Source organism: Dipteris shenzhenensis, chromosome 24 (genome assembly GCF_047967505.1).
Source record: "Dipteris shenzhenensis isolate YYH24624 ecotype China chromosome 24, Dip_SZ_1.0, whole genome shotgun sequence".
NCBI classification, from domain to species: Eukaryota; Viridiplantae; Streptophyta; class Polypodiopsida; order Gleicheniales; family Dipteridaceae; genus Dipteris; species Dipteris shenzhenensis.
This window is the reverse complement of record NC_141619.1, coordinates 44,760,307-44,778,396: the sequence shown is the minus strand read 5'-3', so window position 1 is coordinate 44,778,396 and position 18,090 is coordinate 44,760,307. Positions and strand designations below refer to the sequence as shown.

The following is an 18,090-nucleotide window of genomic DNA, read 5'->3' as shown; positions in this document are numbered from 1 at the left end:
TAAAGTGGTAGAGAAAGCATCTACATTTCCTTTGGCATTATAAAGTCTCTTCGGCAACAACTTTTCCTTTGGCGAGTCCTACTTGACATTTTTCCATCTAGGCAGTTACTCGCGCATAGACATATTGCTCCGACTGTTTGCCATAGATGTCTACATTTTGCTGAATTTGTGCTTCACATCTTTTGGCATTGTCCACACACTTGTGATTTCCTCACTCTCATTCGACAGGGGCTTCAAGTGAGATTTCCTACTGTTACTTTTGGCAGGTTCTTCTGATTATTGGGTTTTCATCCAGCTAGACAGAGTTTTGATTTATTTTTTGTTTGGGTGTGCTACTAGGCACTATGGACTCTATGGATGGACAGAAATCATAGAGTCTTTAGTGATCCTACTTTTCCATCTTTTATTTTTTTCAAACGATTTCTACGAAAATCGTTTTATGATTACTTTCAGACTCATTTGATCGATCAAGATGTATATATAGTTTATACTGAGATTTTCAATTAAGTAGTAGTTACTCCGCTTTTGAGTAACTATGAATGTAATTATTTTACAGCAATAAAATATTTATTCTCACAAAAAAAAAAAGTGTGTTTGAGAGAGAGACACAGAGAGAGAGAGAGAGAGAGAGAGAGAGAGAGAGAGAGAGAGAGAGAGTTGTGTGTACACACACATGCATATGCATGTGTAAGACTGTGGCATGTGTATGCACAGGTGTGACTATATGTATGCATGCATGTGTGTGTGTGTGTGTGTGTGTGTGTGTTCTTTTTTGGTACAACATGGGATCACTTTGGAGGATATTGTCTTTATGTCGCCACCTAGAGGCTTGTAAATTCATATTTTCCTCATTTGTTTTTTTGGACCCTAGTGACTTTTCAACTTTTCTAGTTCTTTGTTAACGTCCTCACTTCTCCTAGGGACCTTCTTGTAATCTTTTCAAATTTGTACTTGATGGTGGGTCTTCACCTCTTTTGAGGTTTCCCACGGAGAAATATAATATTTCACTAAAAAAAAAAAGTGTGTGTGTGGTGTGTGTGTGTGTGTGTTGGGAAGAGAGGGGAGGAGGGGGGGGGGATTGTGTAGATGCTGAGTGCAGTTGCGTAAGGCTGTTGAGGGATAATTTTAGGGCAAAAGAACACGTATTGTGCATTTTGGCAGTAATCCCTATTCCAAGCTTCAACAGAACCTGCATACACCTGCATACATCTACAACTAGTCCCTAATCAACAGAATAATACTTTTCCTCGAGGAGGGATCTGAGCATCCAAGAATGTTTGGGCCTCTTGGCCTTTATGGCATAAGCTTGACCAACAGCAGTCATTCCCTTCAAGTTGGATAGCAAATCTACGACATCGTCCCTAATCATAGACATACACTTTCATTGTGTTGAAAGATCTAATGAATCATGACTACATAGGTTGCACAGCACATGCAAGCCTGCGTGCAGTCAATTCTCGATGTCCTTGTGGCTGAATGTTTGCATGACTGAAGGCTCAACACTGATTTATGCATGGACCTTTGCCAGCCTTGGCCGTGTACGTACTACCAACTGAAGTGTAGCTCCATCTATTCAAGCAGAAGTGTTGAAGGCACTGCAGAAGGTACACCAGTCAGTGAAAGCCTTGGAAACTCCATAGAAACATACTGTCAATATCCATAATAGCACCTCCACTAAAGTATCCCCCTTTGCAAGCTTCTGAAACCTCGTATTCTTTCAGAGGGACTCTGGCTCCTGACTCTCATGTCCATCATCCTTTTCAAAAGGCAGGATTAAGTTCAGGAAAAAGGCTGTAAAACCGCCTACTGAGAATCCATTGGAAATAAATAAAATAATTGAATCTCTAAAACCTGTCCATGGAAATATCATCATGTCAGCATCTCTGTGCATTCAAATTATTTCATATGCATACGAGGTTATCCTAAATTTAGGAGAAGGGGCAGGGGGAGGTTGTACCTCGATATGCAGGACTCCAAGTAGGATTTACAGGCCAGAAATTTCCCTCATTAGGATAGCTGGCTTGTCCTGAAATATTCACCCAAGCAGGTACCAGATTGACACCAAGGCCAATACCCACTGCTAATGTGGCAATGAATCGATTTCTACGGGTCAAACCCTCTCTTAAATTCAGCACATGTATTCCTGATACCACTACACTTGCAACCAGGCAGGCTGTTAAAGCACCCAGTATGCAATTAGGGATCGAGATAAAGATGGCTGCAAACTTTGCGAATACACCGAGTAGAAAGAGCCATAGACAGCAAGCATATCCTGCTCTTCGAGATGCACAACGTGAGAGAGAGATCACTCCATTGTTTTGTGCATAGGTGGTCAATGGTATCGATGTGCCAAGGGAAGCCCAAAATGCATTCAGTCCATCAGCTAATAATGCCCCTTGTATTGATTTCTCGTAATCAGGTCCTGTCAGGAAAATGAAGAGATTTTGTACTCTCGGTCAGAATACAATTCAAAATGGTTGACTCCATATCAGGTGTGATAATAACATGCCTGTGCATGAGCTAACAACCATAACATAAGCCAACTCGAACACAAGAATGATAAGGGAAGGCCTGTGGTTACCATAAGGTTTTAGTCCACTTGCTTCAGTTGTGGCAGTGACATCCCCGATACACTCTGTGGCTGCCACTATGGAAGCAACCAGCAAAGGCAACACAGCAGGTGCATAGAATTTTAGGGGAAATTTGTGCGTCCACAGGAAGGTTACCCAGTTGGCAGAAGCAATCTGCTGGCCAGTTATGTACCTGCAAGGGTAAAATTCAAATGGAATATTGTATACCAACAGTCTCAATCTTCTTTCAAAGCGCATTTTGAGCTTAGATAAAGTTCAAGCCATTCAAAAACCCACTTCATAATGGCAGCCAAGAAGACAGTAATAATCTCAGTATGAAGGATTCCACATGTTTGATACATACCTACCACATGCTATGATGCACTCCTAGTTCTGTGGCTAGTGTTTTTTGAAATCATCGTCAATAGCTGACTAAAACCTTCTCATAGACTCTCATAGGAACATACAATTGCTCTTTAGGGAAACCCTTCTAAGTACAACCGTTTGAACAACCATGTGATTACCTGAAAGACTGACAAATGATCCCATCGCAAACTGCAGCAGCACATTGTGACGCCATGCAGACAGTGCTATTTGGGTATTGAGAAGTTGGGGCTCCACTTATTTGATTTGTAGTGCTATTATAATGAACTCCCTACAAAAGGAAAGAAGGCAAAAAAAAGGATCAGGTCATAAGTAGTTGTCATGATCGAAACTCCTTAGACCTAAAAGTGCAATGAAATTACATCATTGTCGTTTGCATAAAAAAGTCAGTCACTCCTTCAAGTGGTGGAAAAAAATACCATGAGTTTTTAAGCCTATAGCTGGTGGATTGGAACTGCAAATTGAAATTTTTTGGCTGATAAAGTTCAATCATCACGTTTTCATATCTAAGATTGGTTTTAGCTTCCTCATGATGAAGGATAGTATGAAGACATCGTGGTACTGTTCCTGAAACTTTACTGGAACAATAATATGAAAATCAGGAAAAATGAGTCTTACCAAAGGAAGAACGTCATAGCATACTGGTGCTGCACATACGGCCGGGGCACAATTTTTTTGGCATTGAGTGGCACGTGTAATTGCTGCAACTATCATGGAGATTGCCAATGCTATGATAACCTGCGGTTGTACAGAACAAAAACAGTTGGAGAATGGAAAATACCCAGGTACTCCTCATGACTTGCAACATAGCTCTCTCCCAAAAACAAGCTGGAGAATGAAAAATACCTGGGTATTCCTCATGAATGGTGATCCAAAAAGTTCAATTGCAATGAAAGAGACAAAGACGACGAAGCCCAGTCCCAAGTAATACCTATGTCCAAAAGCTAATACCACCTCCCCATTGCCTGTGCAGGGTACCTTTGTAGTCAGCACCTGCAACCACTTATGAAAATTAGTAGCAGGTCTCTCTCTCTCTCTCTCTCTCTCTCTCTCTCTCTCACACACACACACACACACACACAAGCGCACGCAGGCATGCATGTACACACACACAACTGGAAGCCCACATGAGTATGCACACATACCCGGATATACAACTTACGAGAACCGGCACACATGGAAGCAAAGAGAGATTGGCTGTCTGTTGTGTTTTTTCTTTTTACACAAATAATCATTTTCTTGTCCTCACATGCATTCATGTTTTTCTTGGAGGTCTCCTAACGGCATAGCCTGTAAATTCGGACCACACTAAAGTTTTAACTCACCTCCAGGAAATATGTAGGCAACACACACAAGGCTTCAAATGTAGATACAATGTCTAGCAAGTTTTCAAGGTATTGGCAGACTGTGCAGCTATTTCCGATGCAATGTCCATCTTTAACCTATTAACCACGGACAAGAAAAAAACAAGGGAGGATTGTGGAGAGAGGAGTTGCCACGTGTCTAGGATGTTAGATGTTAGAAGAGAAAAGAGAAGAGACGATTGACGATTGACGTTTGCAATTCAAATCTGCATGCATTTAGGAACTATAATTCTCATCGTTGAGATGAGACGCTTTGCTGGTGTGATCTACGTTGATTCTCATGTTGTTGTGCTACAAAGCTGCTCCAACCAGTTCGACCCTGCTTCCTCTTGCACTGGCGGTGCATCAACCTTCGTCTCTCTCCAGTATGATGCTCTTGCTTACATCGTGGTATTTAGCGCATAATACTTGATAACATTTCTCCATCTCCGGAGGGTGTCCAAAAGCCGACCCTCAAGATGCACAGCTTCGTATAGATACCTTGGCACTACCACAAGCAGCAGACATTGCATTCAAGACGATGTACTCATTTTTAGCATGGACGTATCGTTTCAAGTCTGGAGGCGTGTTTTTGAGCTGTGTGTTGAAAGAGGAAAATAAACTGCGCAGCGTAGGCCATGTTTGAAGGATAGTCTCCAGAATACAGAAGGAGGGGTGTGTCGAGATAGCAGCCTTGCTCCATATTGGCCGCAATGATGTGATTATCGATGCAATTACAAGTATACCAAACGCTAGGAGAGTGGTTTGATATTTTTGTAACACAAATCCCTCGCGTTTAAATCTAGCAGAGCTAGCAGCCATTAAGAAGGTAACTACAGAAGACGGGTTCCAGAAGGGAGAATCAACAGAATAAAAGGACTCCATTGCGCGAATCTAATACAGGCGGAGTGCCAAGTAGAGTTGAGGAGGGTGAATCGGATATAAGCGGACAATGTTTCTTAGGGTATGTTCATGAGATAAAGAGAGACAGCAAATGGTCCTGGAGGGACAGGAAAACGCTAGGAAAACATGAAGCTAGGTTGGTGACAGTTAGTAGAAGGGGACGCTAAGTACGGAAACGAGGAGTGCGAGTGAGCAGTGTGAGGATGGGGTTGCAGATGGAGGGGAGTATATGAAAGCAAAGAAATTGGAAAACAATCTAGCATGGGAAAGGGGAAGTCTTGGTCAAGATCGTGCGGAGGGGTGGGACGCGGTATGATGGAGATGGAGCAAATCAGTCAAGATTCCCGATAGCCTTTTAGAGTCAAGGTGTTCTCCGAAAGTATCGATAAAAATAGTATCGATTTAGAACTCCATCAATGATGATAAAGTGTTGGAAGCTTCATCAGCGTAGCTGCTAGATGCTGAACGTAGATGCTATCTTCTTCATTATTTGCTCAAGCTACGAATTAGCTACGTATGACTATTGATCCATCAAGTTTCAACCTTCCATGTAAATTAATTATTTTGCCGCAGCAAAGCGCGGGTAGAACACTATTTTTTATTAAATGTCCACAGCCACCTATGCCTTACTCATGAGCTGCTATTTCATCACTCACACGCAGAAGACCTTAAAACTAGTTGCCATGTCTGGGAATATTTTAATGTGGAGGAGGTGCAGATATTCCTGACACAATGACCACAATGATCTATAAATTATTCAATAACTGCTGCTCCCTCACACCATATTCGTTTCCAGTGAGTTAGTCATATCCGTTCTCATTGCAGTTAAGATGCTTGGCCTAATTGTGTGCAACCCCTTAAGCGGAAAGTCCTGAAAAATTGGCCAGCATACTCCTCTCGAGAGCACGAGGGATTTTCCCCCAACAAATTGGAAACCAAAGCTCATACCAATAGCCCAAACCCATGGAGGTCTCCCTTGGATACTTGATCACCATGACGATCAATTTTCATTGTCATAGTCAACATCGAAAGTTTGTGACCAATGACAATGTTTGTCACTCAGATAACGCTGAATAGATTGTAGATGAGGGACAATACCTGGCTGGCACAATATTGACCTCCACCCCAAAGCTGGAACCCTGTGTCCACTAGAGAAACTCCAACAAGAATAAGGCAGGTTCCTGTCACAACAGGTGGGAAAATACGCCGTATGACTCTGGGAGACAAGAAAGAAAGAGCGGTTTGGAACCAGCAGACGACCAACACCTGATTTGCAATAAAAATAGTTTTAGAATGGGTATGGTGCTGAAGAGCGGGCATGATTGGCACCTTGAGTATACATAACAGCAATCACCAGACTCTCTGACCAAACTAGATTCAGAGCAGATGCTGCAAACAACCAGAAATGCCAGGCACACAACATTCTTACAGTTCCAAGGATGGCTCCATATGCCTCATCTCCAGTGTAGCAGTGTCCTTCAAGAGGTTGTGAACATTGATTGCAGGATCCATTCACTTGACAAGTAGAACCGTTGCAGGAGCATGCTTGTAAACTGGTAAGGACGTGTTGAGCTGTCCCAAAGGAATCAGAAGGCAACTTGAGAGTGCAATCTTAAGAGCTTTCAAATTACAGAAGGTAGCTCAACTATGGCATGCTACTTAAGAGAGGCATGACAGAATACTTTGTGCTATAGCTGAAAACAGTCTACAGGACTGACTCCTGATGCATGGCTATGTGAGACTCTCTCTCTCTCTCTCTCTCTCTCTTTCTTTCTTTCTTTCTTTCTCTCTCTCATGCATGCCTGTGAGGGCATATATCACAGTTTCAATGATCAGGCCATATACTGCACAAATGCATCCATATCCATGGCACTCATGCAAGCGTGCACACATATCTAGAGGGATCCAGGAGCATGCTTAAAATCATCTTCTTTTATCAACAACACATATAGTTCAGCTTATGAAAGCTGTAAACTTATCAAACAAAGGGACTAGCATTTATGGCATTCCCCTGAGTGTCATCCATGCCCAACAATAGGTTTTAACAAAACAAAGACATGCTCTTACACTTTCATGCATATCCACTATACAGACCCATACAAAGGCATTCCTATTAAGTTTTTGTCATAATTCTGGGAGTGATGGGCAGAGACATCCATCATCCAGGGCAATGCTGAATGAGAAGGCTAATGAAAAATATATATTTGCCCAGGATACAATGGCCTGTTTCACTTTAACATCTTCCAAAGAGAGGGACTAGCATTTATGACATTCCCCCCAGTTCATCAATGCCCAACAGTGGCTTTGAAACCTTGAGTGTAGATCATAGAACAAACACATGCTCTTGCAGTTACATACATATCCACTATCCAGACCCATACAGAGGCATTCCTATTGAAGTTTTGTCATAATTCCGGGAGTTATATGCAGAGACATCCATAGAACAAACACATGCTCTTGCACTTAATACATATCCACTATCCAGACCCATACAAAGGCATTCCTATTGAGGTTTTGTCATAATTCCGGGAGTTATATGCAGAGACATCCATGACACAGGCCAATGGTAAATGAGAAGGCTAATGAAAAATATGTCCACATTCTCTTTGCCCAGGATACAATGGCATGTGAAAATGAGAGTTTTTCACTGTAACATCTTCCAAACAGGCAGTTCTATGCAAAAAAATCTTTGGAAAGATAACTGCTAGGGGTTTCAAATAATTTGTGTTACTTGAAGAAAGAAAAATGATTGTTAATACAAACAAGACTAGTGAAAAAGAAAAACGATTGTAAAAAAATGGGACTAGTGAAAAAGAAAAACAGAGAAACTAGATAGGAAAATTTGAACCGAGTGTTGATCAGCTAAAGATGCAAAGAAAGCCGCCAATCATGATGTAATGTGCAAGCATTTTGGAGCTTCTCCCTGTTTGGAGCTTCTCTCTGTTAGGAGCTCCTATAATAAATACAAATAATAAAATTATACCTTGCGGACATGTTTCATCTTTCAGTCCATGGTAACAAATCCAAAGCATGGGTGTGACACGATGAAAGCCGATTAGGCCAGTGTCCACACAATCTATCATAAAAAGGTGATATTTATCGTTGGTAGGATGAAGGTTTATGGAATAGTGGTGGTCAGAGACACACACACACACACAGGCTTCAGTGCTCTAAAAAAGTACTCACCAACCGGTATGTAACCGAAGGAGACACCCATCACAGATAAGAGACCTGATCCTGGAGACAATCATGTAGTATGTGTGTTAAAAATGTGTAGAAGCGCCAAGGAAAGCAGGAAATGTTTTCGGAAAAGACTGTAACTTCGATCTCCACAAGATATGCACCTCTGTTAACTGTACACATGAGCTGCTTAACAGTTTTAAACGCACAACTAGGCATATTGACTAACTGATATAGTTACATCTATCACTCACCTATTACGTAGTTGGTAAATGGTATTTTGAGTTGATAAACCTGGATGAAAGATGCAAGGGAAGTAACGATCAATGCTGCCGAGACCAGATCTGCAATGAAAAGAATTTACTGTAAGTGTCGAAGTTCTATTTAAGCCTTTTAAAGTCCCAACGGAGCGAGGGATTAGGTCTCGTCGTATTGGCATACATACAGCACAGAAAATAGTAGTGCAAAGGAGCTAGGACTCCAAGCTGTCGTTTGATGATTTCCAGAGGCAGTTACAGAAAAAACATGTTGAAGACAACGATTTGGTTGAGTGGCCTTCATATTTAAAAATCGTGTAGAGTCAATGGCGCCACTCGCGAGCTTTCAAGAAGGCTCACGGACTTGTTCAGACAGTATGAATGAGCGCACAAAGTTTCCTTCGTGCTAGTCACCAATACGCGTTACTCACACTACGCTCGTCTGGATGAGTAAGGACTGTGCATGTAACGCTCAGGTCCTACGATTGCTTCAAAGACAAGAATGAAATCAACAAAGGACTATAAACATGGGTCGACAAATTAAAGTGGCACGGCAAATCAAAGCGCGTCATCTGAAAATCACTTGAAAGACAAGGCCAGTATCTCTCGTAGCATCTGCGGCGCTTCATGATGAGAAAGGTGATGCATCTCAAGGCGTTAACGGTGGTAGCACCTTGAATACAGACCAAGCTTTTATAGAGCCTGTTGTTCAAAGATCAGAACTGAACGAACATTACAGGCAAAGCCAAACTCATAAGTTAAACCTATGATATAGATAAGACCAGCTGTGAGCGGACGGAGTCGTCAAATGCAACGTCAATCACGTGAAAGGTGTGAGAGGAGGCAATCTTTAATAGTAACTTCAATGTCGAACGAGAAAGAAGCGTTGTAGAACCGAGAGACAGAGAAAGAGAGAGAGAGAGAGAGAGAGAGAGAGAGAGAGAGAGACGCACAAGCTTCGGTTTTGGCTGGTAAATTAGCTGTAGTGGCGATGATAAGAGGCGCAGTGATGATTCCACCCACCTGCAAGAGAAATCACAAGGCTGAAGATGTTGCAGGGAGCTCAAAAACCTTAAACATCGACCGTGGAGATAAGACTTCCATGCAATGTTTCATGAACGGATCGACGACAGAATTTAGGCGTACACAGGATGAAGAAGCTTAAGTACCATGGCAAGAGCGTGCTGCAGACCCATGACCAACGCCAAGAGTAAGGGAATTTTCTCGTCCTTGGAGTAGAAGGGAGGTAGCTTGCTGTGGCCTCGAAACGGAAGGCGGGGCATGCAGAGGAAGCTCCAGTCGTAGTCTCCGACGAGGACGCTTCGCCAAGAATTGTGAGGATTGGGAGCTTCGACATGGTGATGAGGAGTATGAGCTTCGGGGTCGAATTTGGAGGGGGTGCGGGGGCTATGGTTGGAGGCCGTTTCGAAGGAATTGGAGGAAGCCTCCATGGCGACGAAATTGCAAGCAGATGCAATCCGACGGATTACAGGATTTCCGTCAGCTCAACTCCAAAGATGAGATCGACGAGATACAGAATCCGTTGGATGATGCTGTTTTTCTGGCAATTCGCTGGGGATACAGCATGTCCGGCATCTCAAATCGAGAGATGCAATCGACGGGACACAGAAATTCGTTGCATGATCCACATTCAAGCAACGCAAACCCGTCGGAGAAATGCCGGCGTTATGGATTTCTGGTGTCTATATATAGGATCCCGTGACGAATCGATGACGGAATGACTAGTGATTTCAATGATTTACTGTTGACGGACGGTGATTTGAGTCATTATCAATGAAACTAGATGACGGAGGTATGATTTACTGTTGACCAAGCGTGATTCTGAGCGCATCAAGCCGGAAGTCCAACCGCCAATTCCGTCGAAGCCTTAGGGCCGTCCTGCCTCGAACGTACGGTGAGATTATTGCGACCTACACGCGCTTTCTATTGAATGCGAAATGCCAAATTTCTGTTCCGCATTCAATGGCTTCTGCCGATTTTCAAGAGAGAAGATCAAACAATGCCGGAATCTGCCGGATTTCTTCGGTCTTGACTCCTCCGACACATGCCGGTCAGGACAGTTGCCGCTTTGAACCCGTCCACGGCCGCAATTTCTCCCAAACACTCGCAGAAGAGATTCTCCATGTCCGATTTGCACCGACCGATTTTATAATTGAGATTTGACTGTTTCCGAAATCATCCGTCGCTGGACAGGTGCTTCGCTCGCAACACTTCGCCACCAAATTGTTGCTGTTCCTCCGGTTCCTCGTTATCCGTTTCAGAATTTTTTATCGAGATTTGACTCTTTCCACCGAAAAAATCCATCGCCCCTAGGGTGAAGCTCGCGCACAACGGACCGCATCACACCAAACGTTCGGTGCTTTAATTACCGGAGAGAAGAAATAGAGCATTGGAATGTTGAAACGAAGTCAAATGCAGAGCGGTAGATGATGCGCAGTGTGCGCGTGCTTTGGAATGAGTCCAAACATCACTGGACTCGCAGATTTCCGTCCAGCTACCCCTCGAAATCCATCAGCAGCGTTACGCTTCCTTCAATGTCCATCCAGCGATCCGCTTCCTTCAACCATTAGAATTCCGTCCGTCCATCCCTCGACAGATTTGTCATTAGAATTCCGTTCATCCACCCCTCTATATCCATCCTTTTAGCGATCGCTTCTTTCGACTTTGCGAAATCTACTCCCCTCTCGAATTCCTGTCTTGATCGAGACTTCGCCGAGATCACACCTCCTCCTTAAGAATTCCCACATCGATGCCTCCGTCCATCCTCCCGTTCGGAATTCGAATTCCATAAAACAATTTGGCAACATCTCGAAGGTCTCTCGAGGCTCAAACTCTGTTCCCTATATTGCGGCACTTTCATCGCGACCTACAGGGACTCGTTTGCTGGTCCTTTTTCCAAGTTGATGACATAATCCGCAAGGGCGAACCGCTGATCCATTCATTCTCACGAATCTCGCGTAAAATAGATGATGACCGATGCATCGGCGTAACCCTGCCTTCATTTCAACGCATGCGACGAGTGGCCCTGCATCTGATTCTATGATTCCATGCACTGTTGCAGCAAGCTTATGCATATCTTTAAACCATTGTCTTTTGTCGTTCACGGAGCTGATCATGTCACAATTGTGGATTTGTTTCTTGCGAAATGTCTACTGTCGAGTCGCGAGATCAAACTGCCAACTTCGAGATTCTACGTATGTTTCCAGCTCAACCATTTTCAGGCAAGCCCCTCAATCGATTCGCTCCCACCGATACTACACAAGAGCCGACTTCAACTTCTCCAGGGTAGCGAATTGTCCGACAATCCATGCTAGATTGAGCTGCCAGGACAAAAGACGGTAGCGGCCTGTAATCTATATTGTCCTTTTTCGTCTCTGTTGGTGTGCGGAAACCGAAAAGCATCCTCTTCCTCATCCAAACAACTTTCCTGTGTAAATTGCTTTACAAGGCTCGCAAACAAAAATCCTCTTTCGAAATTTCCGTCGCTGCTCTTGCGCTTAGAAGCTATCCACAAGCACTCAAAATGTGTAAATCTTGAAAGAAACCAATGTGGAAGTGCCACATGTATGGGGCTCCATGCTGCGGTCAATGGTTTGAACACCCCTAAGAGCTCTCGAGGGAGAAGGGGGAGGGGAGCATGCACACAAAGGAGACCCAAATCATGTAGAGGCCTTAGAGATCTCTATCCAAAACGATACTGGGTGAGAGTTCCATGAATCTTATAGACCTTAGATGCCTGGCTTACTCCAAGGGTAGTGCCCTCGATTGAGTTTGGATTGCCCCTCGATTGCCCATTAACTCTAGTTTGTGGATTCAACATTGTTTTGGTCAATCCAACCCACCAAGGAGGGTGATAAGATCTGCACATGGTGCACAAAAAGATGTGATCATTTTGATGATAGGGTTTTTATTAGGTGGGTTGTAGTTAAGAGTTATACATTAAAAGTTATGCATAGGTTTGCATAAGGTATGAAGTAGGCTAGTTTTGAGAGACTACAAAGCATTGCTATGCAATTGCAAGATACGGGACGAGAAGAGTGTATCTGGAGGGGATGGCGTCTCTTTCAAAGCAAAACAACAACTAGATCAAAATGCTAATGCACATGTGTGTGTGATTTGGGGAGGGTTAAGGGCAGGGTGGAGGGGGGGGGAGAATAAAAAAACCTGAATGGGATCAACCTAACTATGACCAAATAACATGTACAATCCATAGACTGTGACTCTTGTACCATTGATACGCTTGACATTTTGTATCCTATAAAGTACCCCACCCATCTTGTAAATACAATCCTTCACGTCCTTCGATGCACTATGAGAAATGCTAGTAGGTAGTATGAACTGAACACACGAGGAATGGTTGATTAGTTGCTTCTAATTCACTCACAAATTTGGAAGGAAAAAGATATTATGCACATAAAATACTTACTTGGAGCATCTTGTGCCAATCATGAGATTTCAAGCCATATAATGCTCTACACCTCTATTCTTGCTCTTCGTGCAGGCGCCTTCAAACACCTCATGCATCCAGTGGGAGTACGAATTGTAGTGATAGCTCGCTTCACTGCCACCAACTCTAGCTTTGATAACCTCCACGGTGCACGAGGTAAAAAGACACACCCATTTGGCCTCTCTTGTGGCCAAGCTTCACGCATCCTCCTTGTGGTGCGTAGATTCTCCCTTATGCCTGCAGAATCTCGTGTCCCATTCAAACGCTCCCAAATGGTAGACGCCACATTCTTGAAGATATGCATGCGATCAAGCAGCGATCAAGCAAGTGATTGATCTTGAGGTGGGACCAATATGGTAAAAGATGGAATATCTAAACAAAAGCTGGTGTTAGTGTGCAATCTTTATTTCCATTCGATATAGCACACAATAGTTACAATTTACAAACTCTTACCGGCTCATGCCAAGTGGTGGAGGAGTCGTGGAACCCATCCCAAATTCTCATCCAATCTCCTGTAGTAAGTGACTGTGGGGGGACTTCATTCCAAGGGGTGACATATCTAGGATGATCAGGTGGGAGAAATCGATGGTGATTCTCATAGATGACCTTATTCAATGCGTCTGCCCATGAGGCAACTAGCGAAGGACCACAAACAGGACATGCATGGTAACCTGATGTAGTGAGACCTGAACAATAGATGCAATTAAGAGTTCAAGGTGGGTTCAGGGTGCCACATCGATTGCCTACTCATAATTAAAAGTTCAATGCTTACCTGAACACTCGCCATAGCCTGGGACATCATGGATCATCCACATCAAGACTGCTTTGCAGTTGAAGTCTCATGACGAGGGAGGCCTACTCACATCATGCACCTCGATACCTCTCCAAAGTATCTCTAGCTCATTAATCAAAGGCTCCAAATAAACATCAGGATTTTTGACTTTATGTTTCCTTGGAATTAGAAGGGATAACATAACATGTCCTTTCTTAATTGCCATAGAGGGTGGAAGATTATAATTCACCAATGTCAGTGGCCTTACACTGTAAGAGGTGCTTTTGAGACCAAATGGGTTCACACCATCCATACCCAATCCAAGTCTCAAGTTCCTAGGTTCTTCCTTGAAGCTTGGCCATGTGTCTTCAATATTCTTTCACGCAAGAGTGTCTGCAGGAGTTCTCCACTTGCCATCGGTTGATTGATAGGAGGAATGCCATGACATGAGCTCTACAATGGATTTGCACGTGAACATATGTTGGATGTGAGGGATTATGGGAAAATGTTGCAGAACCTTGCGAGGCACATCCAAAGTTTTGAGATCTACTCTATATATTGCCTCTCCACAAGTAAGACACTCTCTTGCATCCTTATGTGGTCCACGAAACTTAACGCAATCGTTGACGCATGCATCCATGCGCTTGTAATCTAATCCTCCAAGAGAGGTCACATGTTGCCTTGCCATATCTCTTGAGGTCGGTAATTTATTCTCCCTTGAAAGCATTTTACACAATAGCCTGCACGTGAAGACCATAAATGAGAAAAAGCATTCGAGTAATTGATCCACTAGCATAATTCACCATGTTTGCAAAATAGACTTTAAAGCTTACTTGAGTAATGCATTCAAACTTGCATTGCTTCATCCAAAGATGGTCTGCAAGTTTAGTATCTCAAGGGAGGCACGTAGAATAGAGAATGTGCACTTCTCAAAAAGTGGAGTCGATGCTGCAGTAAAAAGATCATCCTGCTCCATGCTATCATCCTTACCTGAGGATTGATGGACATATAAATCCTGCACCATATCTTCAAACACCTCCTCCTCCATGGCTTCATGAGGTAATGGTGGAGGGCTACTATCACCATCACTCCATGCATCTGTAACAGTCCCTCCTGAAGATCCCGCTTCATATCGCCGACGCTTCACCTCCTCACGACGAACATAGGGCAACATATGCGGGTGTGGCATTGCATCCTGTATCAAATTAAAAAAGGATCATATATGAAACACATGAATACCCATAGGTATCTCAATCAACCTTAACTCTTTAACACTTACCATGTTTATAATCGCATCCCATTCTCCGTACTTTCAGACATGATTGAGTGTAATTCTGCGTGCACGATACATTTTTCCTCAACATCGATCACACATACATTTGATCTTTTCCTCCAACCACATTTCATGATGGTGGATACAGAGGGATTCATCCTCACTGGAGCTACTTGTTGAAGATGAAGACATCCTACAGATAAACAACCCAAAAATGTGTTCTTGCATAAGTTGTAAATGTCAAAAGTCTATGTAGCGTCTAAAAGTGCGCCTAACACCATGTTTGTATTGTGGAATGCATCTATAGGCACGTCTAAAACATAGTGTAGATGCGCTACTAGACATGTAGACCACGAGCTAATTTTCAAACCTAATTTTAGCACGCTTGCTTTCCTTCACATACTTTTAGTGTCGCGCGGCTTGCTTTCCTATTAACAGACACAGCTCTAGACATCCACACTCATCTTCAAGCATCCACACTCATCTCTAGGCTTACACAGCCATCCCCTAGCATATAAGAGAAGAGAGTGAATAAGGAAGAGAAGAAGGAGAAGCAGCTTTGAAGAAGGACAAGAAGCTTCCATACCTCTATCCAAGGTAAGTCTCTTGGCAGTTGGTCTTCTTTGGAAGTTGCTCTCCTTGGATTCATCCTTTGTCATATGTGCGGAAGAATGACTATCTGCCAGGCTACCCTGGCTCTGGTATCTCTGAGACCATCCCCTCCGGACCATAGGAAATTCCAAACCATCCTCCTGAGCTGTGCCACGCAAGACTACGAGAAGCACCAACAAGAGGCCACATACCAGGCCGTGGCCAGGAGAACCTGATTGACCACAAGGGCTCGACCTGTAAGAGAGAGCTTAGCAGTGCTCCAAAAAGCCAGCTTCCGTCGTATGGAATCTAGCATTGGGAGAAACTACTGAGTTGGCATGATGTCCAGGCCAACCTGAAACCGAGATATCTAGTAGTTTGCCCCCGCGAGATCCATCTGAAACCCAAAAACCTCCCCCACTGTGAGCAGGCCCCTGGGTCTGTGAGAAAACCAACTGATTTGTTCCAGTTGATTTTCGCACCGGCTGTCGAACAGAAGACCTCTAAGGCCATCCTCACCCTCTCCAGTGTCATCTCATCATCCTGTACATACAACGCCATGTCATCTGCATACTCCGAGTCCAGGAGCTCAAAGTCCTTCCTGATGGGAAGGCGAACACCTCGAATCCCTGTCGTCCTAGCTCGAAGATAGTGCGTCATCGCTTCGGTGAAGAAGAGAAACAGGTAAGGAGCAAGTGGGCAACCTTGACGCACTGATCTCTCCAGACGAAATCGCTCTCCCATCCTGCTGCCGATGATGACCCTGCTGGAAGCTGTCCTGTATAACGCTGAGATGCCCTGAATCTAGCCCACTAGGAATCTAAGTCTCTCTAGAGTACCCTCCAGGAAGGACCAGTCCACTCGATCATAAGCCTTCTCAAAGTCGAGAAGTAGGATGGCTAAATGAAGCCTGCTGTGTTGAGCCCACTCCGTCGCCTCTGAGAAGGTGAAGACATTATCCAAAATACTGCGATCCTGGACAAAGCTTGTCTGAGTGTCATGGATGAGGTTCAGAAGTAGTGCCCGAACTCTGGCGCTGATCATTTTGGCAAGGATTTTGTAGGCGGTGGTGAGGAGAGTGATCGGGCGCCACTGACGGATCTCCTACCAATCTCCCCCTTTCGGGATGAGGCAGATCAATCCCGAAGAGAGGCTCTCTCACATCTGGCCGATGCTGAAAATCTTCTGGAGAGCTGCGAGAAGGGGCTGATGGATCTGATCCCAGAATGAAGTGAAGAAAGCTCTAGAAAGCCCATCCTCACCAGGGCATTTTTGCCCATCGATAGCCATCAAAGCCTCCTGCATCTCGACGGTGGTGAACGGGGCCATCAGCGTCATCTGCATGCTGGGCTGAACAAGGGCCGGAGTGTGCCTCCACACCTCCTTGTGGGAACGTCTGGTGCAGGGGGGAAGCTGCTCCTACTGGAAAAGAGTCCTGTAAAAGTTGGTAGCCAACCCCATGACCTCCTCCTGGTCGGTAGTGATATGACCCTCCATTGTCCTAAGACTCCGGATCTGGTCTCCTGCCGCCTCTGACCATGCATCCTGAAGAACTCTCTGCTCATCCTGTCTCCCTTCCTAGCCCAGTAAGAGAGGGAGGCATGATAAGAAAACTCTGAGCGACGCTGGAGAGTCTCCTCAAGAAGGGCTCTGGCTCGAAGGGCTTGGTTACGAAGCTCCTCCGAACCTGGAGCTGCCTGCTAGAGCCGCTGAATGGAGGCGAGGTCCCTACGAAGAGCTCTCTCTCTGCCCCACCACTCCTGCCGAACCTGAAGGGCTGCTAGGTGACAAATCTGGTTGGGCTCCTGCAGAGCCTGAGCCGCCGTCTCTGCCAAATCCTCGCACTCGTCCCAATCTCTGTCCCAAAGGCTACCGATATGACCGCACCTCCTCCCTGGAAAAGATGGAACCAGGAATCCTGCACGAACGGGGGGCAAGGGACTGAACTACCAAGTCTAGTGTCAAGAGCACTGGTGTGTGGTCGGAGAGCATCGTCCTTGGCACTACACCCACCTGACCACCTCTGCTGATGGCCCAATCACTGACATAAAATCTGTCCAATCTCTCCAGGAGTCTGCCCCCTTCCCTGCGGAAACCCCACGAGAAGTCCATGCTCCCTTGCCATCAGCAGAAGGCAGGGTCTCTCCAGCTGTCCCTCCCTCCTATCGCAAAGAGAAAGGAGTCCCATGTGGTCTGCTCTGGCTGAGCTATGCCTGTAAACTTTGGTCCTCTGCCCTGCTGGTCCTCCATGGTCTCGAGATTGTTGAAGTCCCCTCCAACAATCCACGAATCCATGTTTGGGAGAAGCTCTGTAAGTGTCCTCCAAAAGGTGGCTCTGCGTTGGAGATA

At 44.6% G+C, this 18,090-nt stretch overlaps 1 protein-coding gene across 1 annotated transcript; it reads right to left on the bottom strand.

Annotated features, from left to right (window-relative positions):
* Window positions 1–1,170: 1,170 nt before the first annotated feature.
* On the bottom strand, window positions 1,171–10,293 carry LOC147886654 (uric acid-xanthine permease-like). The gene is made up of 12 exons (XM_087395606.1): window positions 9,807–10,293; window positions 9,591–9,660; window positions 8,635–8,724; window positions 8,387–8,437; window positions 6,630–6,772; window positions 6,299–6,466; window positions 3,801–3,947; window positions 3,573–3,692; window positions 3,095–3,225; window positions 2,582–2,763; window positions 1,958–2,422; window positions 1,171–1,851 (listed from the first exon to the last, which is right to left on the bottom strand). Exons 1-12 carry the CDS (start codon window positions 10,086–10,088, stop codon window positions 1,718–1,720), a joined length of 1,983 nt encoding a protein of 660 aa, XP_087251732.1. The 5' UTR covers window positions 10,089–10,293; the 3' UTR covers window positions 1,171–1,717.
* Window positions 10,294–18,090: the final 7,797 nt, after the last annotated feature.

What these genes read in the sequence shown, in the direction of transcription:
- LOC147886654 (XM_087395606.1), bottom strand. Translation starts at nt 10,088, where the DNA reads ATGGAGGCTTCCTCCAATTCCTTCGAAACGGCCTCCAACCATAGCCCC. An exon ending in CTTCGGTTACATACCGGTTG is followed by an intron (nt 6,773 to 8,386) that starts GTGAGTACTTTT and finishes CCTTTGGGACAG; the next exon opens with CTCAACACGTCCTTACCAGT. An exon ending in ATCATTTGTCAGTCTTTCAG is followed by an intron (nt 2,764 to 3,094) that starts GTAATCACATGG and finishes TTACCCTTGCAG; the next exon opens with GTACATAACTGGCCAGCAGA.